The sequence below is a fragment of the Salvelinus alpinus genome, chromosome 2 (assembly GCF_045679555.1).
Source record: "Salvelinus alpinus chromosome 2, SLU_Salpinus.1, whole genome shotgun sequence".
Classification (NCBI taxonomy): Eukaryota; Metazoa; Chordata; class Actinopteri; order Salmoniformes; family Salmonidae; genus Salvelinus; species Salvelinus alpinus.
The window spans coordinates 7,058,764-7,083,763 of NC_092087.1; the positions used below are offsets into that span (position 1 = coordinate 7,058,764).

The 25,000-nt window shown below is 45.1% G+C and overlaps 1 protein-coding gene across 1 annotated transcript in view; it reads right to left on the minus strand.

The window, feature by feature from the left end:
• LOC139553244 (dedicator of cytokinesis protein 3-like) overlaps nucleotides 1-25,000 on the minus strand; it is a 373,967-nt gene that overhangs the window by 133,039 nt on the left and 215,928 nt on the right. The window contains exons 7-13 of the mRNA XM_071365370.1: nucleotides 24,726-24,874; nucleotides 20,697-20,781; nucleotides 16,005-16,046; nucleotides 15,531-15,688; nucleotides 5,096-5,177; nucleotides 4,583-4,643; nucleotides 2,564-2,711 (exon numbers count right to left, since the gene is read on the minus strand). Coding sequence (XP_071221471.1) covers nucleotides 2,564-2,711; nucleotides 4,583-4,643; nucleotides 5,096-5,177; nucleotides 15,531-15,688; nucleotides 16,005-16,046; nucleotides 20,697-20,781; nucleotides 24,726-24,874 — 725 coding nt within the window. The remainder of the gene's footprint in view (nucleotides 1-2,563; nucleotides 2,712-4,582; nucleotides 4,644-5,095; nucleotides 5,178-15,530; nucleotides 15,689-16,004; nucleotides 16,047-20,696; nucleotides 20,782-24,725; nucleotides 24,875-25,000) is intronic.

Below are 25,000 nucleotides of genomic sequence, written 5' to 3' on the forward strand. Positions count from 1 at the left end.
CCCTGATCTAAATACCCACCACGGAGCCAATATCCACTTGTGTTCTGACCAAGACAAACTCTGGCCTCTGCCTCTCCTCTAAAGCATCTCCTAGAGCTAGGGTTCCTAATCCTAATACCCAGATAGAAGACAAGGCTTTGATACCAAGTTACACATGCACAATCAGAGAGAGAGAGAAAGAGAGCAAGAGAGAGGGAGAGAGAGAGAGGGAGAGGCAGAGAGCGAGAGAGAGAGAGAGAGAGAGAGAGAGAGAGAGAGAGAGAGAGAGAGAGAGAGAGAGAGAGAGAGAGAGAGAGAGAGAGAGGGAGAGGCAGAGAGCGAGAGAGAGATAGAGAGAGAGAGAGAGAGAGAGAGGGAGAGAGTGAGCGAGCGAGAGAGAGCGAGAGAGAGAGAGAGCGAGAGAGAAATCAAGATAACTAACTAATCATCTTATAGTAGAGTTAAATCAATCAATTATTCAACCAATAAATGAATCAGATGAAACACATGTATCTATATAACCCTACTGACAGTATATCAACATGTATCTATATAACCCTACTGACAGTATATCAACATGTATCTATATAACCCAGTATATCAACATGTATCTATGTAACCCTACTGACAGTATATCAACATGTATCTATATAACCCAGTATATCAACATGTATCTATGTAACCCTACTGACAGTATATCAACATGTATCTATATAACCCAGTATATCAACATGTATCTATATAACCCTACTGACAGTATATCAACATGTATCTATATAACCCAGTATATCAACATGTATCTATATAACCCTACTGACAGTATATCAACATGTATCTATATAACCCAGTATATCAACATGTATCTATGTAACCCTACTGACAGTATATCAACATGTATCTATATAACCCAGTATATCAACATGTATCTATGTAACCCTACTGACAGTACCAGTCAAAAGTTTGGACACACCTACTCATTTGTGGGTTTGTCTTTATTTTTACTATTTTCTACATTGTAGAATATTAGTGAAGACATCAACACTATGAAATAACACATTGAATCATGTTGTCACGCCCTGACCTTAGATATCTCTGTTTTTCTATATATTTTGGTTTGATCAGGGTGTGACTAGGGTGGGTGACTAGGGTACATACCCTTAATACATACCCTTAATGCATACCCTTAAGCATACCCTTAATATATACCCTTAATGCATACCCTGCATACATACCCTTAATGCATACCCTTAATACATACCCTTAAGCATACCCTGAATACATACCCTTAATGCATACCCTGCATACATACCCTTAATGCATACCCTGCATACATACCCTTAATGCATACCCTGAATACATACCCTTAATGCATACCCTGAATACATACCCTTAATGCATACCCTGCATACATACCCTTAATGCATACCCTGAATACATACCCTGAATACATACCCTGCATACATACCCTTAATGCATACCCTGAATACATACCCTTAATGCATACCCTGAATACATACCCTTAATGCATACCCTGAATACATACCCTTAATGCATACCCTTAATGCTTAACAATTTCACTTGTGGAAAATGAGTAAGGATAATGAAACATTAACAACTGCCAGTTCCTAAATTAGTCTTTCTTCTATTCTGACTTAATCAGTATTCAAGTTCCCCTTCATTTCCATAGTAAACACATTAGACTGTGTGACGGGGGAACCATACGGGCTTAATGAGCCGAAACAGAGCAAGACTTTGCCATTTCTGTTGTGATGGCATTTTTCCAAAGACAAAAGCCTTAGAAATGCACTCATCCACAAAACAAATGCAACCAGATTGCTACAACATTGGCATAATCATCACACCATTTTAATGTGTTGATTTCTCTATGGCTAGAAAGAGTTTACCACTAGTGGTCTATTGCTGATGGGAGAAACTGTGTTTGTTTCCTATTCCATTATGTCTAATGGTGGAGGGATATCAGGACGTGACTGAGTCTAATGGTGGAGGGATATCAGGACGTGACTGAGTCTAATGGTGGAGGGATATCAGGACGTGACTTAGTCTAATGGAGGAGGGATATCAGGACGTGACTGAGTCTAATGGTGGAGGGATATCAGGACGTGACTGAGTCTAATGGTGGAGGGATATCAGGACGTGACTGAGTCTAATGGTGGAGGGATAACAGGACGTGACTGAGTCTAATGGTGGAGGGATAACAGGACGTGACTGAGTCTAATGGTGGAGGGATAACAGGACGTGACTGAGTCTAATGGTGGAGGGATATCAGGACGTGACTGAGTCTAATGGTGGAGAGATATCAGGACGTGACTGAGTCTAATGGTGGAGGGATATCAGGACGTGACTGAGTCTAATGGTGGAGGGATATCAGGACGTGAATCAGTTCACATACAATCATTTAATTACATACTGTACAGCTGTGTGTGTGTGTGTGTGTGTGTGTGTGTGTGTGTGTGTGTGTGTGTGTGTGTGTGTGTGTGTGTGTGTGTGTGTGTGTGTGTGTGTGTGTGTGTGTGTGTGTGTGTGTGTGTGTGTGTGTGTGTGTGTGTGCCTGCGTGTCACTCACGTGTAGACTTTGAGTACAAAGTCCTTCTCCTCCTTCAGCTCTGAGATGGTCTGCAGTACATCACTCATGGCCAACACAGCACAGCCGTACGGTCTTCTGTACTGGACGTGAGGAGGACCCTTCTTAGAGTCATTCAGCAGCATCCGACCTGCACACACACACACACACACACGCACGCACGCACGCACACACACACACACACACACACACACACACACACACACACACACACACACACACACACACACACACACACACACACACACACACACACACACACACACACACACACACACACACACACACACACACACAATAACACCAACGTAATATTTTAGTACGTACAGTATATAGTACATACCAAGTCATGATATTTAAGCAATAAGGCCCGAGGAGGTGTGGTATACGGCCAATATACCACGGCTAAGGGCTGTTCTTAAGCACGACACAACGTGGAGTGCCTGGATACAGTCCTTAGCCGTGGTATATTGACCATATATCACAAACCCACAAGGTGCCTTATTGCTATTATAAACTGTTTACCAATGTAATTAGAGCAGTAAAAATATATGTTTTGTCATAACAATGGTATACCGTCTGATATATGTCTGTCAGCCAATCAGCATTCAGGGCTCGAACTACCCAGTTTATAATTACATTTGAGTCATTTAGCAGACTCTCTGATCCAGAGCCACTACAGTAGTGAGTCATTTAGCAGACTCTCTTATCCAGAGTCACTACAGTAGTGAGTCATTTAGCAGACTCTCTGATCCAGAGCCACTACAGTAGTGAGTCATTTAGCAGACTCTCTGATCCAGAGCCACTTACAGCAGTGAGTCATTTAGCAGACTCTCTGACCCAGAGCCACTTACAGCAGTGAGTCATTTAGCAGACTCTCTGATCCAGAGCCACTTACAGCAGTGAGTCATTTAGCAGACTCTCTGATCCAGAGCCACTTACAGCAGTGAGTCATTTATCAGACTCTCTGATCCAGAGCCACTTACAGCAGTGGTGTTGCAAGCACCATGCTCTACCCAACTGAGCCACACGGGCAGAACAGTACTGTAAATAAATACATGACTCAGCTATCTAATCACACCACAGCTTAGTCTGTCTGTCTGTCTGTCTGTCTGTCTGTCTGTCTGTCTGTCTGTCTGTCTGTCTGTCTGTCTGTCTGTCTGTCTGTATTCACACCACAGCTTAGTCTGTCTGTCTGTCTGTCTGTCTGTCTGTCTGTCTGTCTGTCTGTCTGTCTGTCTGTCTGTCTGTCTGTCTGTCTGTATTCACACCACAGCTTAATCTGTCTGTCTGTCTGTCTGTCTGTCTGTCTGTCTGTCTGTCTGTCTGTCTGTCTGTATGTCTGTCTGTCTGTCTGTCGGTTCTGTACTTCTGGATCTGAGCAGACAGCTAGGGGAAGAGTTGTATACTGTATGATACTGGAGCAGTTTTACATATAGAACCCTCTGTGGAAAGGATTCTACATGGAACTCAAAATGATTCTACTTGGAACCAAAAGTGGTTCTAATGGAACTCAAAATGATTCTACTTGGAACCAAAAGTGGTTCTACATGGAACTCAAAATGATTCTACTTGGAACCAAAAGTGGTTCGAATGGAACTCAAAATGATTCTACTTGGAACCAAAAGGGGTTCTACCTGGAACCAACAACTGTTCTTCAAAGGGTTCTCCTATGGGGACAGCTGAGTGTACAGTTAGAAACTGGAGTAGGGATCCAGAGGGAGAGAATCACTGAGATATATATAGGGCCTGGTGTGCTCAACTGGTGTGCTCATGCTTTGTATGAAAGCTGTCATTTGGGCTCAAAGGTGGACTGTTCTGCACATTCAGAGCCAGCCAAGGAAAGATAACACATAAGTTACATGAGGCCACTTAGGATGTTGCTGGCCTTGCAGGAGGAGAGGGGCATCCCTCCTAAGCCTATTTCTTGAAATGAAACAGACGCAGCATACTGTTTTACCCTAACTGAGACCAAATTAAATTCTAGACATCATGTCTTACCAGTTCTGATGACTTGGGAAACAATATACAGGTCCCGCTTCATGTCCTTATTGCTTAGATCCTGCAGAGTAAACAGTTAAATGCAATAGTTAGTTGTGTAAGGGGTGATAAAGGCCAGAGTAAACAGTTAAATACAATAGTTAGTTGTGTAAGGGGTGATAAAGGCCAGAGTAACAGTTAAATACATTAGTTAGTTGTGTAAGGGGTGATAAAGGCCAGAGTAAACAGTTAAATACATTATTTAGTTGTGTAAGGGGTGATAAAGGCCAGAGTAAACAGTTAAATACAATAGTTAGTTGTGTAAGGGGTGATAAAGGCCAGAGTAAACAGTTAAATACATTATTTAGTTGTGTAAGGGGTGATAAAGGCCAGAGTAAAGAGGTAAATACATTAGTTAGTCATGTAAGGGACGATAAAACCAATAACCATTATGGAAACTATTGTTTGATGATCACGTAAATGTTGATTGCGATGCTATTGGGGTGGAGTGGGATGGGTGTCTGGTGAGCTCACCGTGAAGAGAGCACACAGTCGGTCAACCTTTTCTGGATTTTTGGGACCTCCATTCTTGTTCAGTCTGACCATAAACTTCTCACTGAAAAAATAAAGAAAAACTGCTGTTGCTGCATTTCCAAGCAATTTCTGCGATGGGATGTCATGTCCCACTATTTAGAATCGCCCACTAAACACTTTGGATTCGAACAGTCATTGGCCAGAAAATAAAAAACATGCAGTACAATACAATACAAAATACATTTTCTAAACCAAACCATTATCGCATCGCATCGATAGAGACCATCTAAGGACAGCAGCATATTACATGACATATTAAAGGGGCAAACTGTAACAATAACAAAGGGCCACCCACCCACTGATTTGGTAAACATCTATGGGATAGGTCTGGAGAAATGTAACGACTCTCAAAAACTCATGGACAGAGCTATGGATACAAGGACCATACATGATATCAAAATGATAGTCTTAACTAGGGATGTGGAAAAATGTAAACATTTTATTAACATTTTAAACTGCCTTTTTGTTTACTGCCTTTAAAAAAAAAAAACGTTTTAACGACAAGAAAAAACAGAAGATGATATGAATTCACAATTCAGATAATGGTCCTGTTAATGACCACTAGGGGGCAGTGCAGTTCAATCTACCTCAGTCCTGGCTACCAGACAGCGCTCACCTTACTGCTGTCCCCCACCCACTCAGCAACCATGGTAGTTAATGCTGTTTAAGGTTCTCTGCTGTGGGCTTCTCCTCCATGTTCCCAGTTGTCATGACATGGGACTTCATGTCCCACTTCTCCCCAATGTGATGGCTGGTAGCAGTGACGAATGACAGCGTGTTCATAGACGTCCAACAATCTGTTGTTAACGCCACATATTTTGTTTGAGAGCTTCCGCTTCGTACTTCCAGAGAAAACATTGTACGATTTCTCCATCATGGCCGTCACGGTTTTTCAACATGGCATCTTGTAGTCTGGTTCTAGATATGCCATTGAGGTATTGAAGGAGACATCCTCTACCATTTGACAATGGCTGCATATCAACTGCAATCATTTCTGCAATCAGAGCTGTGATTTTCTCACTCCATCACATCACAGCTCTGATTATAGAAATGATTGCAGTTAATCTGCATCCGTTGTCAATGGTAGAGGAAGCTTAGGCCCCCAGTCTCCGGTCTGGAGCATGACACCCCTAACCCTCATGGTCGGCTAGTGGTAGCAAACTAGTTGTGCCAAAAGCTCTGGTCTGCCCTAGAAATCCTATGTAAATTACGATTGCCAGAACAGCCCCAAATATTTTTTTTATACTGTCATTTTGGGCTCTAAAATGTGTTTTAAGTTTCAAGTTTTTTAATGTCACAAGTACAGTGAAATGCCTTATTTGCAAACTCAAAAACCCAACAATGCAATAATCAATAACAACATAGTAAAATGTAGAAAAAAACAGGACAAATAAGAAGAAATGATGATCAAGTTCGATCCCCACATTTAATTTTTACGTTCGCAAAACAATGTGAGATATTTAATTCAATAGTGAACCATTCTGACTACTACATTTGTCATCACACGGGACCATGTGCTGACACGGACCAATCACAGGCCAGCAGGCTACGAGGAAGCTCCCGGTTGACTCTCAGGCAGGATGAAAACGACTACATCCACCTTGATAGTTAAGGCCACTTTCACCATGATCCTAAGCGATTTGTTGGTGCCATTCAGCCCCATTCAGCAATATGGCGCGCTTCAAATTCACATAGTTCTGACTTCATTACCATCTACTGGTTTCAATGTCTATGAGAGGATGTGGGCTTCAACACCACGATGCCATATTTACACACACAATACAAGATGCCACGTCGATGAATCGTGACGGACCGGATGGAGAAATCCGGGCTCTGCAAGTACAAAGCGGGAGCTCTCAAACACCATACGTAACAACAGATTGTTGGACGTCTATGAACACGCTGTCATACGTCACTGCTACCAGCCATCACATTGGGGAGAAGTGGGACATGAAGTCCCATGTCATGACAACTGGGAACATGGAGGAGAAGCCCACAGCAGAGAACCTCAAACAGCATTAACTACCATGGTTGCTGAGTGGGTGGGGGACAGCAGTAAGGTGAGCGCTGTCTGGTAGCCAGGACTGAGGTAGATTGAACTGCACTGCCCCCTAGTGGTCATTAACAGGATCATAATCTGAATTGTGAATTCATATCATTTTATGTATTTTTTTTCTTATTGTTTAAACATTTAAACGATAAAGAAAATGTTTATATTTGACACATCCCTAGCACACACACATATACACACGCGCGCACACACACAAACAGAAACACATACATGTGCACACACACACACAGACAGAAACACACACACACAAACACGCCAACACTGTATGCAACTGCTTGACTCAGAGGGGGGTATGATGCTGTCAGAGGGGGGTATGATGATGTCAGAGGGGGGTATAATGCTGTCAGAGGGGGATATGATGCTGTCAGAGGGGGGTATGATGCTGTCAGAGGGGGGTATGATGATGTCAGAGGGGGGTATGATGATGTCAGAGGGGGGTATGATGCTGTCAGAGGGGGGTAGTATGATGCTGTCAGAGAGGGGTATGATGCTGTCAGGGGGTGGTATGATGCTGTCAGAGGGGGGTATGATGCTGACAGAGGGGGGCATGATGCTGTCAGAGGGGGGTATGATGCTGCCAGAGGGGGGGTATGATGCTGTCAGATGGGGGTTTGATGCTGTCAGAGGTGGGTATGATGCTGTCAGAGAGGAGTTTGATGCTGTCAGAGGGGGGGTATGATGCTGTCAGAGGGGGGTATGATGATGTCAGAGGGGGGTATGATGCTGTCAGAGGGGGGTATGATGCTGTCAGAGGGGGGTATGATGCTGTCAGAGGGGTGTGTGATGCTGTCAGAGAGGAGTTTGATGCTGTCAGAGGGGGGGTATGATGCTATCAGAGGGGGGGTATGATGCTGTCAGAGGGGGTTTGATGCTGTCGGAGGGGGGTATGATGCTGTCAGAGGGGGGTATGATGCTGTCAGAGGGGGGTATGATGCTGTCAGAGGGGGGTATGATGCTGTCAGAGGGGGGTATGATGCTGTCAGAGGGGGCATGATGCTGTCAGAGGGGGTATGATGCTGCCAGAGGGGGGTATGATGCTGTCAGAGGGGGGTATGATGCTGTCAGAGGGGGGTATGATGCTGTCAGAGGGGGGTATGATGCTGCCATAGGGGGGTATGATGCTGCCATAGGGGGGTATGATGCTGCCATAGGGGGGTATGATGCTGTCAGAGGGGGGTTTGATGCTGTCAGAGGGGGGTATGATGCTGTCAGAGGGGGGTATGATGCTGTCAGAGGGGGGTTTGATGCTGTCAGAGGGGGGTATGATGCTGTCAGAGGGGGGTATGATGCTGTCAGAGGGGGGTATGCTGCTGCCAGAGGGGGGGTAGATGCTGTCAGAGGGGGGTATGATGCTGTCAGGGAAGGGGGGGGGGGTATGATGCTGTCAGAGGGGGGTATGATGATGCCAGAGGGGGGGGTATGATGCTGTCAGAGGGGGGTATGCTGCTGCCAGAGGGGGGGTAGATGCTGTCAGAGGGGGGTATGATGCTGTCAGGGAAGGGGGGGGGGGATGATGCTGCCAGAGGGGGGTATGATGATGCCAGAGGGGGGGGTTTGATGCTGTCAGAGGGGGGTATGATGCTGTCAGAGGGGGGTATGATGCTGTCAGGGGGGGTATGATGCTGTCAGAGGGGGGCATGATGCTGTCAGAGGGGGGTATGATGCTGTCAGAGGGGGGTTTGTCTTTCTGTTTTATATTTGTATATTTTGTCTGATGCCTGCATGTGTGCGGCTCCTCAGTGACTCACAGAAAGCAAAGACATCTAAAAGAAGATGATACCCATGATGTACTATCTTTATCTATACACAACAGATACTGTTGGGTCCAGAAAGGACAAACCAGCATGAGAATATAAATGTCTGAAGTTTTGATAGACTTCAGTGCAGCTTTTGACATTATTGATCATAGTCTGCTGATGGAAAAACGTATGTGTTATGGCTTTACACCCCCTGCTGTAATGTGGATAAAGAGTTACTTGTCTAACAGATCACAGAGGGTGTTCTTTAATGGAAGCCTCTCAAACATAATCCAGATAGAATCAGGAATTCCTCAGGGTAGCTGTTTAGGCCCCTTGCTTTTTTCCATTTTTACTAATGACCTGCCACTGACTTTGAATAAAGCCAGAGTTTATGTGTATGCTGATGACTCAACACTATACACGTCAGCTACTACAGCGACTGAAAGGACTGCAACACTCAACAAAGAGCTGCAGTTAGTTTCAGAGTGGGTGGCAAGGAAAAAGTTAGTCGTAAATATTTCTAAAACTAAAAGCATTGTATTTGGGACAAATCATTCACTAAACCCTAAACCTCAACTAAATATTGTAATAAATAATGTGGAAATCGAGCAAGTTGAGATGACTAAACTGCTTGGAGTAACCCTGGATAGTGAACTGTTATGGTCAAAACATATTGATACAACAGTAGCTAAGATGGAGATAAGTCTATCTATAATAAAGCGCTGCTCTACCTTCTTAACAACACTATCAACAAGGCAGGTCCTACAGGTCCTGGTTTTGTCGCACCTGACCACAGTAGTGTGGTCAGGTGCCACAAAAAAGGACTTAGGAAAATTGCAATTGGCTCAGAACAGGGCAGCACGGCTGGCCCTTGGATGTACACAGAGAGCTAATATTAATAATATGCATGTCAATCTCTCCTGGCTGAAAGTGGAGGAGAGGTTGACTTCATCACTGCTTGTATTTATGAGCGGTACTGACATGTTGAATGCACTGAGCTGTCTGTATAAACTACTAGCACACAGCTCAGACACCCATGCATACCCCACAAGACATGCCACCAGAGGTCTCTTCACAGTCCTCAAGTCCATAACAGACTATAGGAGGCGCACAGTACTACATAGAGCCATGACTACATGGAACTCTATTCCACATCAAGTAACTGATGCAGCAGTAGAATCAGATATAAAAAAAATAGATTAAAAAACACCTTATGGAACAGCGGAGACCGTAAAGCAACACAAACACTGGCACAGACACATGCACACACACACACACACACACACACACACACACACACACACACACACACACACACACACACACACACACACACACACACACACATACACACACACACACACACACACACACAATAACAAACGCACTATACACACACATGGATTTAGTAATGTAAATACCGTGCTGTGAAAAAGATTTTGCCCCCTTCCTGATTTCTTATTTTTTTGCACATTTGTCACACTTAAACGTTTCAGATCATCAAACAAATTGAAATATTACACAAAGATAACCCAAGTAAACACAAAATGCATTTTTTAAGTGATGATTGTATTTATTAAGGGAAAAAAGCTATCTGAACCTTCGTGGCCCTATGTGAAAGTAGTGGTGTGGTAGGGGCCTGGGGGCGCACAGTGTGTTGTGAAATCTCTGAATGTATTGTAATGTTTTAAAATTGTACAAAATGCCTTAATTTTGCTGGACCCCAGGAAGAGTAATGGGGATCCATAATAAACCCCAGGAAGAGTAGCTGCTGCCTTGACAGGAACTAATGGGGATCCATAATAAACCCCAGGAAGAGTAGCTGCTGCCTTGACAGAAACTGATGGGGATCCATAATAAACCCCAGGAAGAGTAGCTGCTGCCTTGGCAGAAACTGATGGGGATCCTTAATAAACCCCAGGAAGAGTAGCTGCTGCCTTGGCAGGAACTAATGGGGATCCATAATAAACCCCAGGAAGAGTAGCTGCTGCCTTGGCAGGAACTGATGGGGATCCATAATAAATACAAATACAAATGTTGGCTCCACTAAGGACAAACCATCATCAGAATATAAATATATTGGGTCCACTAAGGACAAACCATCATCAGAATATAAATATATTGGGTCCACTAAGGACAAACTATCATCAGAATATAAATATTTTGGGTCCAGAAAGGACAAACTATCATCAGAATATAAATATATTGGGTCCAGAAAGGACAAACTATCATCAGAATATAAATATATTGGGTCCAGAAAGGACAAACTATCATCAGAATATAAATATATTGGGTCCAGAAAGGACAAACCATCAGCGGTGAATCAGTTCCTCTCACAGAGGGGAACAAAATATGAAATCGTATATTTGCAGGAAAGAGGACTCAGTTTCAAACGACTATATTTTAAGTGGAATGATATTGTGAATATTGGAATAGAGCCTACGGTAACTGTACCCAACCGAGCGAAGGTGGAAAAAGAGCCAGCCAATCAGCGCCCTGGGGGAATAGAACATAGCGTAACGTCCCCTAGATAGCAGGTACTCGTTAAAACCCCCTTTCTACCCAGTCATCTCCACATGATCATTTCTACTTCCTTGTTCTATACAAATGTTTGATGGGCCATTGTTCTGCAGTAAGGCAGCTTCTTTTTGTGTCGAATGATTGGTACTCCAGGTGCAAGTACCAGCCATAAATGCTAATAACACACTTATGGTTTGAACTAGCCCTCTGAGGTAGCTAGCAGGTGCTCAGCCAGAGATCTTAACAGAGACAAAAAACATCTAGCAACTGCTCCTGAGGGTGCAATATGTTAATAACAAATGTATAGTTTGAATTAGCCCTCTGAGGTAGCTACTAGCTAGCAGGGGTTTAGCCAGGATAATAAATATACATCGTTTCAAGTCCTCTAAGGTAGCTGGCTGGTGCTTTGTCAAGCTGAGGTATGGATGTCCTAACAGACACATGGAGAATCTCTCATCCCAGGGGAGATGAGCTGTAGGTGAGCTGTAGAGTCAACTAACATGCTAACATAACATAGCTAACATGATACAGAGTCCCAGGTGCCATCTGAGCTGTAACTCAGTAAAATCTTTGATATTTTTGCATGTCGTGTTTATATTTTTTAATAGAATTATAATTGAATACGATTTATAATTATTTCTTATGGTTGTTACATTGTCCAGAAAGGAATGCATTTGGTTGGATGATTTATATCATGTGTATCCTGTACATACGACTAATACAACTCGAAACCCATGGCCAGGTTGTGAGTGGGAGGGCCTGAGATGGCGGTGAAACGATGGATATTTGACAAGGAAAGATATACTTCAGCCCACATTTATTTAAATATGCCTCCTTGGTAACGAAGTCTCCTTGGTAACGAAGTCTCCTTGGTAACTACTGCAGCTCCTTTGGTCTCCAGGCGCACCTCCTCTAGTGTCCCTAGTTTCTACTGTGTTACCATAAAACAGGTCCCCCTACAACAGAAACTTCTACTGGGTTCTGTGACGATGAGATGCAGCATGTCAATATTTTCAGTCGGATGATTTAGTGTGATCTTCTCAGTGACAGAATCCCTTTTAAAACATACCCCTCAGAACAGAGGCTGCCACGCACGCACGCACACACACACACGCACGCACGCACGCACGCACACACACATATGTATTTGCCTCTTGTAACCTGAGCTTAATGTCAGACCCACTAGCTAGGAGATGATAATACCAGACAACAGGTTATCAAGGTCAAACCAGCTGGACAGCTTTCCTCTGCCTGACCGCTGTGTTTGTGTGTGTGTGTGTGTGTGTGTGTGTGTGTGTGTGTGTGTGTGTGTGTGTGTGTGTGTGTGTGTGTGTGTGTGTGTGTGTGTGTGTGTGTGTGTGTGTGTGTGTGTGTGTGTGTGTGTGTGTGTGTGTGTTTGCGATGAACAGCAGTTCCTGCTGCTCGTCTAAATGTGGGGAGAAAGAAGAGCAGAGCCTGAGGAAGGAGGGAGCCTGAGGAAGGAGGGAGATGAGACCCTTTCCTCCTGTCTCCTCTCTGTCTCTCTCTCTCTGTCTCCTCTCTGTCTCCTCTCTGTCTCCTCTCTCTCTCTCTCTCCTCTCTCTGTCTCCTCTCTGTCTCCTCTCTGTCTCCTCTCTGTCTCCTCTCTCTCTCTTCTCCGTCTCCTCTCTGTCTCCTCTCTGTCTCCTCTCTGTCTCCTCTCTGTCTCCTCTCTCTCTCTTCTCCGTCTCCTCTCTGTCTCCTCTCTGTCTCCTCTCTGTCTCCTCTCTCTCTCTTCTCCGTCTCCTCTCTGTCTCTTCTCCGTCTCCTCTCTGTCTCCTCTCTGTCTCCTCTCTCTCTCTTCTCCGTCTCCTCTCTGTCTCCTCTCTATCTCCTCTCTGTCTCATCTCTGTCTCATCTCTGTCTCCTCTCTGTCTCCCCCCAGAGAAGGAAGTGCTCAGTAGAGCTGCACTATCCAGCTGTGTGACACATGCCATGTTACACACACACACACACACACACACACACACACACACACACACACACACACACACACACACACACACACACACACACACACACACACACACACACACACACACACACACACACACACACACACACACACACACACACACACACACACACAACCTACTCTACATCAGTGTCATTACACACATTAGCTATTCATAGTGTTTTATGATAATTAAAACAACCGTACATTATTTATCAACCTCATTAACAAAGCTATTGATAAATCATTAGTGCCTTACCGTACGGATGGTTCAACATCATGGACTAAATAACTGTCAGGTAAATGTATAATCAATTACATTCTTAGCGAATGCTAAGTACTTCACTGTCGGTAATGTAAACCTAAAAAAATATAAACCGTGTGAAATTGACAGGGACCGTTTTCATCCGCAAAAGACTCAGATCTGGAGCAAGTGTTATAGGATCAGAGACAGAGTACATGTTATAGGATCAGAGACAGAGTACATGTTATAGGATCAGAGACAGAGTACATGTTATAGGATCAGAGACAGAGTACATGGTATAGGATCAGAGACAGAGTACATGTTATAGGATCAGAGACAGAGTACATGTTATAGGATCAGAGACAGAGTACATGTTATAGGATCAGATACAGAGTACATGTTATAGGATCAGAGACAGAGTACATGTTATAGGATCAGAGAAAGAGTACATGTTGTCGGATCAGAGACAGAGTACATGTTATAGGATCAGAGACAGAGTACATGTTATAGGATCAGATACAGAGTACATGTTATAGGATCAGAGACAGAGTACATGTTATAGGATCAGAGAAAGAGTACATGTTGTAGGATCAGAGACAGAGTACATGTTATAGGATCAGAGACAGAGTACATGTTATAGGATCAGAGACAGAGTACATGTTATAGGATCAGATACAGAGTACATGTTTTAGGATCAGAGACAGAGTACATGTTATAGGATCAGAGACAGATTACATGTTATAGGATCAGAGACAGAGTACATGTTATAGGATCAGAGACAGAGTACATGTTATAGGATCAGAGACAGAGTACATGTTGTCGGATCAGAGACAGAGTACCCTAACCTGACCGTATCACCACTCCATCCATCTGCTTGCCCTCCTTTAGGTCATACGATAGTGTGACTAGGTTAGTGGAGCTCCCCGAACGGCACAGCTGTCTAAAGCACTGCATCTCAGTGCTACAGGCGTCACTACGGACCACCCTGGTTCAAATCCAGGCTGTATCACAACCGGCCGTGATTGGGGAGTCCCATAGGGCTGTGCACAATTGGCCGGTGTAGGCAGTCACTGTAAATATGAATTTGTTCTTAACTGACTTGCCTAGTTTAAATAAAGTTTAAATAAATAAAGGTTAAAAATAAGTTGTCCCGGTGAGCCGTGAACAGACCCCATCCATTAGCATTTTAGCACACTACTGTAGAACCTGGAGCAATCCCTCCACCTGATATGCTTGCTGTGTTAGCCCGCAGAGCTAAAGCCTAATGGTAGTTTATCAAACCAGCTACGTCACACACCTAGAAACAGGTCGTAGAGAGAGAAGAAGATGTCTGTGTATCTTCTCCCATGTTAAACAGACCCAAACCATTAGCATTATAGTAGCCTGTCTTTACCTGATGTGATTCCCCTCCCTGAGGTCGTAGAGAGAGAAGAAGATGTCTGTGTATCTTCTCCCATGTTAAACAGACCCAAACCATTAGCATTATAGTAGCCTGTCTTTACCTGATGTGATTCCCCTCCCTGAGGTCGTAGAGAGAGAAGAAGATGTCTGTGTATCTTCTCCCATGTTAAACAGACCCAAACCATTAGCATTATAGTAGCCTGTCTTTACCTGATGTGATTCCCCTCCCTGAGGTCGTAGAGAGAGAAGAAGATGTCTGTGTATCTTCTCCCATGTTAAACAGACCCAAACCATTAGCATTATAGTAGCCTGTCTTTACCTGATGTGATTCCCCTCCCTGAGGTCGTAGAGAGAGAAGAAGATGTCTGTGTATCTTCTCCCATGTTAAACAGACCCAAACCATTAGCATTATAGTAGCCTGTCTTTACCTGATGTGATTCCCCTCCCTGAGGTCGTAGAGAGAGAAGAATATGTCTGTGTCTTCTCCCAAGGTGTTGTAGGTGAAGCTCTTCAGGCTGACGAACAGGTGGTGAGGGACGGGGATACGACAGGGCTCTACACCGTGACCCCGACGCACACTGTCACCCTGTTGGGGATGAGACACGCAGCCCTGGAGGTTAGGTCTGCTGTCGGCCATGCTGGGGTCGTCATCATCATGAGTAGGGTTAACTGAGAGTCGGTATACTATCATGAGTAGGGTTAACTGAGAGTCGGTATAATATCATGAGTAGGGTTAACTGAGAGTCGGTATAATATCATGAGTAGGGTTAACTGAGAGTCGGTATAATATCATGATACGTGATAATAATTCACTTCATATCTGATGAACAATAAACGTTGGTTTATTAAATACAAGTTCCACATTGTGATCGTAATCGTCATGCAGAACTGACAGTGTGTACCTGGGTTGTGCTTTGCTGGACACTGTGTCTGCTGGACAGATGCTGCAGCAACGAGAGAGAGAGAGAGAGAGAAAGAGAGAGAGAGAGAGAGAGGCAGAGAGAGAGAGAGAGAGAGAGAGAGAGAGAGAGAGAAAGAGAGAGAGAGAGAGGCAGAGAGAGAGAGAGAGAGAGAGAGAGAGAGAGAGAGAGAGAGAGAGAGAGAGAGAGAGAGAGAGAGAGAGAGGCAGAGATAGAGAGAGAGAGAGAGAGAGAGAGAGAGAGAGAGAGAGAGAGAGAGAGAGAGAGAGAGAGAGAGAGAGAGAGAGAGAGAGAGAGAGAGAGAGAGAGAGATAGAGAGAGAGGCAGAGAGAGAGAGAGAGAGAGGGAGAGAGACATCCTCAGTTAGTAATGTGTCTAGTTTCAGCAGAACTAAGCTGTGGTTGGCTGACATGGCTGTCTGTGGAGAACAGTGGAGCATTGTGGGTATGAGGTAGTACAAGACTTTAAACCAACAGTTCATAGTAGTGTGTTGAACAATGTCAGTATGGTATAAACCCAGGGGACAGGTAATGTATTATCTGTCAAAAATGTATCCTTCCTTCATAGAGCCAGACTGATATAGAGAGAGTCAAAGAGTGTCTGGCTGTCTCTCTGAGAGTGTTGAGAAAAGATCCGGAGGGAACTGCATCTGCCAAACAACTCCTGGTCTGCCGTGTTCCCCCCTACCCTTCCTCCCTCTACCTCCCTCTCTACCCTTCCTCCCTCTACCTCCATCCCTACCCTTCCTCCCTCTACCTCCCTCCCTACCCTTCCTCCCTCTACCTCCCTCCCTACCCTTCCTCCCTCTACCTCCATCCTACCCTTCCTCCCTCTACCTCCCTCCCTACCCTTCCTCCCTCTACCTCCCTCCCTACCCTTCCTCCCTCTACCTCCCTCCCTACCCTTCCTCCCTCTACCTCCCTCCCTACCCTTCCTCCCTCTACCTCCCTCCCTACCCTTCCTCCCTCTACCTCCCTCCCTACCCTTCCTCCCTCTACCTCCCTCTACCTCCCTCTACCTCCCTCTACCTACCTCCCTACCCTTCCTCCCTCTACCTCCCTCCCTACCCTTCCTCCCTCTACCTCCCTCCCTAGCCTTCCTCCCTCTACCTCCCTCCCTACCCTTCCTCCCTCTACCTCCCTCCCTACCCTTCCTCCCTCTACCTCCCCCCTACCCTTCCTCCCTCTACCTCCCCCCTACCCTTCCTCCCTCTACCTCCCTCCCTACCCTTCCTCCCTCTACCTCCCTCCCTACCCTTCCTCCCTCTACCTCCCTCCCTACCCTTCCTCCCTCTACCTCCCTCCCTACCCTTCCTCCCTCTACCTCCCTCCCTAGCCTTCCTCCCTCTACCGCCCTCCCTAGCCTTCCTCCCTCTACCTCCCCCCTACCCTTCCTCCCTCTACCTCCCCCCCTACCCTTCCTTTCTCTACCTCCCTCCCTACCTTTCCTCCCTCTACCTCCCTCCCTACCCTTCCTCCCTCTACCTCCCTCCCTACCCTTCCTCTCTCTACCTCCCTCCCTACCCTTCCTCCCTCTACCTCCCTCCCTACCCTTCCTCCCTCTACCTCCCCCCCTACCCTTCCTTTCTCTACCTCCCTCCCTACCTTTCCTCCCTCTACCTCCCTCCCTACCCTTCCTCCCTCTACCTCCCTCCCTACCCTTCCTCCCTCTACCTCCCTCCCTACCCTTCCTCCCTCTACCTCCCTCCCTACCCTTCCTCCCTCTACCTCCCCCCTACCCTTCCTCCCTCTACCTCCCTCCATACCTTTCCTCCCTCTACCTCCCTCCCTACCCTTCCTCCCTCTACCTCCCTCCCTACCCTTCCTCCCTCTACCTCCCTCCCTACCCTTCCTCCCTCTACCTCCCTCCCTACCCTTCCTCCCTCTACCTCCCTCCCTACCCTTCCTCCCTCTACCTCCCTCCCTACCCTACCTCCCTCCCTACCCTTCCTCCCTCTACCTCCCTCCCTACCCTCTCTACCCTCTACCATTAGGGGAGAGATCCAGGGTGAGAAGCTTCACACCCAACACCTCCGACCTCTACCCTCTCTGTCAGACCTGCCACTCTGTCATCTACCCTCTCTGTCAGACCTGCCACTCTGCCATCTACCCTCTCTGTCAGACCTGCCACTCTGCCATCTACCCTCTCTGTCAGACCTGCCACTCTGCCATCTACCCTCTCTGTCAGACCTGCCTCTCTGCCATCTACCCTCTCTGTCAGACCTGCCTCTCTGCCATCTACCCTCTCTGTCAGACCTGCCTCTCTGCCATCTACCCTCTCTGTCAGACCTGCCACTCTGCCATCTACCCTCTCTATCAGACCTGCCTCTCTGCCATCTACCCTCTCTGTCAGACCTGCCTCTCTGCCATCTACCCTCTCTGTCAGACCTGCCACTCTGTAATCTACCCTCTCTGTCAGACCTGCCTCTCTGCCATCTACCCTCTCTGTCAGACCTACCACTCTGCCATCTACCCTCTCTGTCAGACCTACCACTCTGCCATCTACCCTCTCTGTCAGACCTACCACTCTGCCATCTACCCTCTCTGTCAGACCTGCCACTCTGCCATCTACCCTCTCTATCAGACCTGCCACTCTGCCATCTACCCTCTCTGTCAGACCTGCCACTCTGCCATCTACCCTCTCTGTCAGACCTGCCACTCTGCCATCTACCCTCTCTATCAGACCTGCCACTCTGCCATCTACCCTCTCTGTCAGACCTGCCACTCTGCCATCTACCCTCTCTGTCAGACCTGCCACTCTGCCATCTACCCTCTCTGTCAGACCTACCACTCTGCCATCTACCCTCTCTGTCAGACCTACCACTCTGCCATCTACCCTCTCTGTCAGACCTGCCACTCTGCCATCTACCCTCTCTGTCAGACCTGCCACTCTGTCATCTACCCTCTCTATCAGACCTGCCTCTCTGCCATCTACCCTCTCTGTCAGACCTACCACTCTGCCATCTACCCTCTCTGTCAGACCTACCACTCTGCCATCTACCCTCTCTATCAGACCTGCCACTCTGCCATCTACCCTCTCTGTCAGACCTACCACTCTGCCATCTACCCTCTCTGTCAGACCTGCCACTCTGCCATCTACCCTCTCTGTCAGACCTGCCTCTCTGCCATCTACCCTCTCTATCAGACCTGCCTCTCTGCCATCTACCCTCTCTGTCAGACCTGCCACTCTGCCATCTACCTCTACCCTGTCTTGGAGAGATCCAAGGTGACTGTCCATTAACACACCAAGCACAGAGCCAGGGCCACGCCAGACACTCTCATCAGACACCTATTCACCAATCCCTATTCCCCATTCCTATTCACCATTCCCTATTCCCCATTGCTATTCACCATTCCCTATTCCCCATTGCTATTCACCATTCCCTATTCCCCATTGCTATTCACCATTCCCTATTCCCCATTGCTATTCACCATTCCCTATTCCCCATTCCTATTCACCATTCCATATTCCCCATTCCTATTCACCATTCCCTATTCACCATTCCCTATTCCCCATTCCTATTCACCAGTCCCTATTCCCCATTCCTATTCCCCATTCCTTTTCCTATTCCCCATTCCCCATTCCTATTCACCATTCCCTATTCCTATTCACCAATCCCTATTTCCCATTCCTATTCCCCATTGCTATTCACCATTCCCTATTCCCCATTGCTATTCACCATTCCCTATTCCCCATTCCTATTCACCATTCCTATTCACCATTCCCTATTCACCATTCCCTATTCCCCATTCATATTCACCATTCCCTATTCCCCATTCATATTCACCATTCTCTATTCCCCATTCCCTATTTACCATTCCCTATTCCCTATTCCTATTCACCATTCCCTATTCCCCATTCAGCATTCCCTATTCCTATTTACCATTCCCTATTCCCTATTCCCCATTCCTATTCACCATTCCCTATTCCCCATTCCTATTCCCTATTCACCATTCCATATTCCCCATTCCTATTCACCATTCCCTATTCCCCATTCCCCATTCCTATTCTCAATACGTTGTTGGTGCTCCAGATATTCAGCTGGCTTAATGATTGACATGTTGAAACAAAGAAGCAATCATCTCTTTGCTTATTTTTGTTGCTGTGATGAAAACAAGCGGTCATTTATCAAAGCAAGATCTCTGACACCACCACTAGGCTTACGATACCTGCTCGAGATTAGTTGTTGTTACGGCTGCATTGAATTTAGATTCATGTGCAAATCATCACATTTGAACACTAAATATCACAATTCTAAGCACAGCCAGGTTTCTGCATATTCCATACACCGACAACAGACATGACTCGTGTTTGACCATACACCCCCCCCTCCCCCCAATGTCCTGGATAAAGTCCCCATCTGGCTTTCATACCATCATGGTCACCTAATCATCCGCAGCTTCCAATTGGCTCATTCATCCCCCCTCCTCTCCCCTTGTAACAATTCCCCAGGTGGCTGTGTTCTCAGTTAACTTACCTGGTAATATAAGATACATAAACACTCAGTCTGTCCAGCGGTACCTAGCATTCTGTATAACATTTACATCTTGGTAATTTAGCAGACGCTCTTGTCCAGAGCGACTTAGTTTGTGAATTTAACCACATATTACAGTTCAGTGGTAACGTTACGCCTAGCATTTTGTATACGTCTCCACAGTGGTCAGTGGTACCAACCATTTTGTATAAGTCTGAGACGCTGATCTGTTCTGCATCCACCATCTCAAACTCCTTCCTGGGTACGAGATCCAGGCCTAGGTGTCTGTTGAGTAGAGAGAGAGAGGGAGAGGGAGAGAGAGAGACAGAGAGAGTGCTTTAACTTGTGTGCTTTAACCATTTGTACATTGTTACAACACTGTATATATATAATATAACATTTGTAATGTCTTTATTGTTTTGAAACTTCTGTATGTGTAATGTTTACTGTTAATTTGTATTGTTTATTTCACTTTTGTATAATATCTACCTCACTTGCTTTGGCAATGTTAACACATGTTTCCCATGCCAATAAAGCCCCTTGAATTGAATTGAATTGAATTGAGAGAGACAGAGACACACAGAGCGAGAGAGCGAGAGAGAGAGAGAGGGAGAGAGACAGAGAGAGACAGAGAGAGACAGAGAGAGACAGAGAGAGAGAGAGAGAGAGAGAGAGAGAGAGACAGAGAGAGACAGAGAGAGAGAGAGAGAACATGTTATGCTACTTTGTGACAGTGTTCATAGCTGTCCAGCTTTCCTATACATTCAGAACATTGGTACAGTGATGCAGCAGTGAACAATACAATGTCATAACGTAACGTCTACTATATGATAACAGTATGACCAGCTTCATAAGGTAGTCACCTGGAATGCATTTCAATTAACAGGTGTGCCTTGATAAAAGTTTGAGCCAATCAGTTGTGTTGTGACCATGTAGGGGTGGTATACAGACGATAGCCCTATTTGGTAAAATACCAAATTCATACTATGGCAAGAACAGCTCAAACAACAGTCCGTCATTACTTTAAGACATGAAGGTCAGTCAATCGCTATAATGAACCTGTCTCTCATGAGGACCACCACAGGAAAGGAAGACCCAGAGTTACCTCTGCTGCAGAGGATAAGTTCATTAGAGTTAACTGCACCTCAGATTGCAGCTCAAATAAATACTTCACAGAGTTCAAGTAACAGACACATCTCAACATCAACTGTCCAGAGGAGACTGCGTGAATCAGGCCTTCATGGTTGAATTGCTGTAAAGAAACCACTACTAAAGTACACCAATAAGAAGAACAGACTTGCTTGTGCCAAGAAACACGAGCAATGGACATTAGACCGGTGGAAATCTGTCCTTTGGTCTGATGAGTCCAAATGTGTGTCTTTGTGAGACACAGAGTAGGTGAACAGATGATCTCCGCATGTGTGGTTCCCACCGTGAAGCATGGAGGAGGAGGTGTGATGGTGTGGGGGTGCTTTGCTGGTGACACTGTCAGTGATGTATTTAGAACTCAAGGCACACTTAACCAGCATGGCTACCACAGCATTCTGCAGCGATACACCATCCCATCTGGTTTGCGCTTAGTGGGACTATAATTTGCTTTTCAACAGGACAATGACACGACACACCTCCAGGCTGTGTAAGGGCTATTTGACCAATAAGGAGCGTGATGGAGTGCTGCATCAGATGACCTGGCCTCCACAATCACCTGACCTCAACCCAATTGAGATGGTTTGGGATGAGTTGGACTGCAGAGTGAAAGAAAAGCAGCCAACAAGTGCTCAGCATACGTGGGAACTACTTCAAGACTGTTGGAGAAGCATTACAGGTGAAGTTTGTTGAGAGAATGCAAGATTGTGCAAAGCTGGAATCAAGGGAAAAGGTGGATACTTTAAAGAATATAAAATAAATGTTGATTTATTTAACACTTTTCTGGTTACTACATGATTCCATATGTGTTATTCATAGTGTTGATGTCTTCACTATTATTCTACAACGTAGAAAATAGTCAAAAATGAAAGAAAAACCCTTGAATGAGTAGGTGTGTCCAATTGTTTGAGTGGTAATGTATGTATAATTAATTAACGACAGGTACCGTAGATGTGAGCGAAAATAGCTGTATGTCGCAGTAGAAGTTTTGTTGTCCATTAGTTAACGCCAATCAGGGTAGGTATGGCAGGGTAGTCTACTGAAACTGATCTACCCCCCCACCAAATAAATAAATAAATAAAATGAACAGAATAATTGATACCACTGTTTACATCCATTCGTGTAGTTATCTTGTAAATAAATAGAGGGTCTGCTAGTAATTGAGAGCATTGCTATAGATGTCTGCCACTGTAGGTTTTCAAAGTGAGCTGACAAATATCAAATAGGGGCCTTTCTTTTCTGAGAAACCAGACAGATAAGCCAGGGGGATTTTCGTAGTAAACATGCCTTTAACAGCATTTTGTCTGTGAGGATACCAAAGGGGCTTATGGAGATTTCCCCAGCCAAGACCAACAATGAGTGCCAAGCTGGCTGTTGACATTACCTCGTGTGTTTGTGTGTGTGTGTGTGTGTGTGTGTGTGTGTGTGTGTGTGTGTGTGTGTGTGTGTGTGTGTGTGTGTGTGTGTGTGTGTGTGTGTGTGTGTGCGCACGTGTCTACCTGTCTGCTAACCTGTGTGTGTGTGTGTGTGTGTGTGTGTGTGTGTGTGTGTGTGTGTGTGTGTGTGTGTGTATGTGTGTGTGTGTGTGTGCGCACGTGTCTACCTGTCTGCTAACCTGTGTGTGTGTGTGTGTGTGTGTGTGTGTGTGTGTGTGTGTGTGTGTGTGTGTGTGTGTGTGTGTGTGTGTGTGTGTGTGTGTGTGTGTGTGTGTGTGTGTGTGTGTGTGTGTGTGTGTGTGAGTGTATGTGAGTGTTGCTATCAGTAGGCCGGGGAAAGAGGAGATGAGATCCAGCCTACTCTACACAGAGCAAAGAGCAAGGAAATGTGTTAACTGAGGTCTGAGATAAGAGACACACTCACTACACACTCACTCAGTCACTACACTCACTACACACTTAATACACACTCACTACACACTCACTCAGTCACTACACTCACTACACACTCAATACACACTCACTACACACTCAATACATACTCAATACACACTCAATACATAATGAGTGTGTATTGAGTGTGTAATGAGTATGTATTGAGTGTGTAATGAGTATGTATTGAGTGTGTAGTGAGTGTTGAGTATTACCTACAATATTACCTACAGTCACTACATTATTACCTACAGTCACCACAGTATTGCATACAGTCAGTACAGTATTACCCACAGTATTACCTACAGTCACTACAGTATTACCTACAGTCACTACGGTATTACCTACAGTCACTACAGTATTACCTACAGTATTACATACAGTCACTACAGTATTACCTACATTATTACCTATAGTCACTACAGTATTACCTACAGTATTACCTACAGTCACTACATTATTACCTACAGTATTACATACAGTCACTACAGTATTACCTACATTATTACCTATAGTCACTACAGTATTACCTACAGTATTACCTACAGTCACTACATTATTACTTACAGTCACTACAGTATTACCTACAGTATTACATACAGTCACTACAGTATTACCTACAGTATTACCTACATTATTACCTACAGTCTCTACAGTATTACCTACAGTATTGCCTACAGTCACTACAGTATTACCTACAGTATTACCTACAGTCACTACATTATTACCTACAGTCACTACAGTATTACCTACAGTATTACCTACATTATTACCTACAGTCTCTACAGTATTACCTACAGTATTACCTACAGTCACTACAGTATTACCTACAGTCACTACAGTATCACCTACAGTATTACCTACAGTCACTACAGTATTACCTACAGTATTACCTACAGTCACTACAGTATTACCTACAGTCACTACAGTATTACCTACAGTATTACCTACAGTCACTACAGTGTTACCTACAGTATTACCTACAGTCACTACAGTATTACCTGCAGTATTACCTACAGTCACTACAGTATTACCTACAGTATTACCTACAGTCACTACAGTATTACCTGCAGTATTACCTACAGTCACTACAGTGTTACCTACAGTATTACCTACAGTCACTACAGTATTACCTACAGTATGACCTACAGTCACTACAGTATTACCAAGTCACTACAGTATGACAGAAGGGTACATGATGGTAAGTGAACTCACTCGTTGCCCCAGTCCAGGCGGACTGTGATGTGTTTCTTGACATCTCTGATCTGATCCTGGGTCAGGTGACCAGACAGCATCTGTCTCCGAAGGTCAAACAGCTCATTCATCACGTGACGCAACTTGTAGAACAAGTCCACCTTGTGTTTCTATAGGAGGTGAGAGAGAAAGAGAGAGAGAAAGATATAGAGAAAGATATAGAGAAAGAGAAAGAGAGAGAGAGAGAGAGAGAGAGAGAGAAAGATATAGAGAAAGAGAAAGAGAGAGAGCGAGAG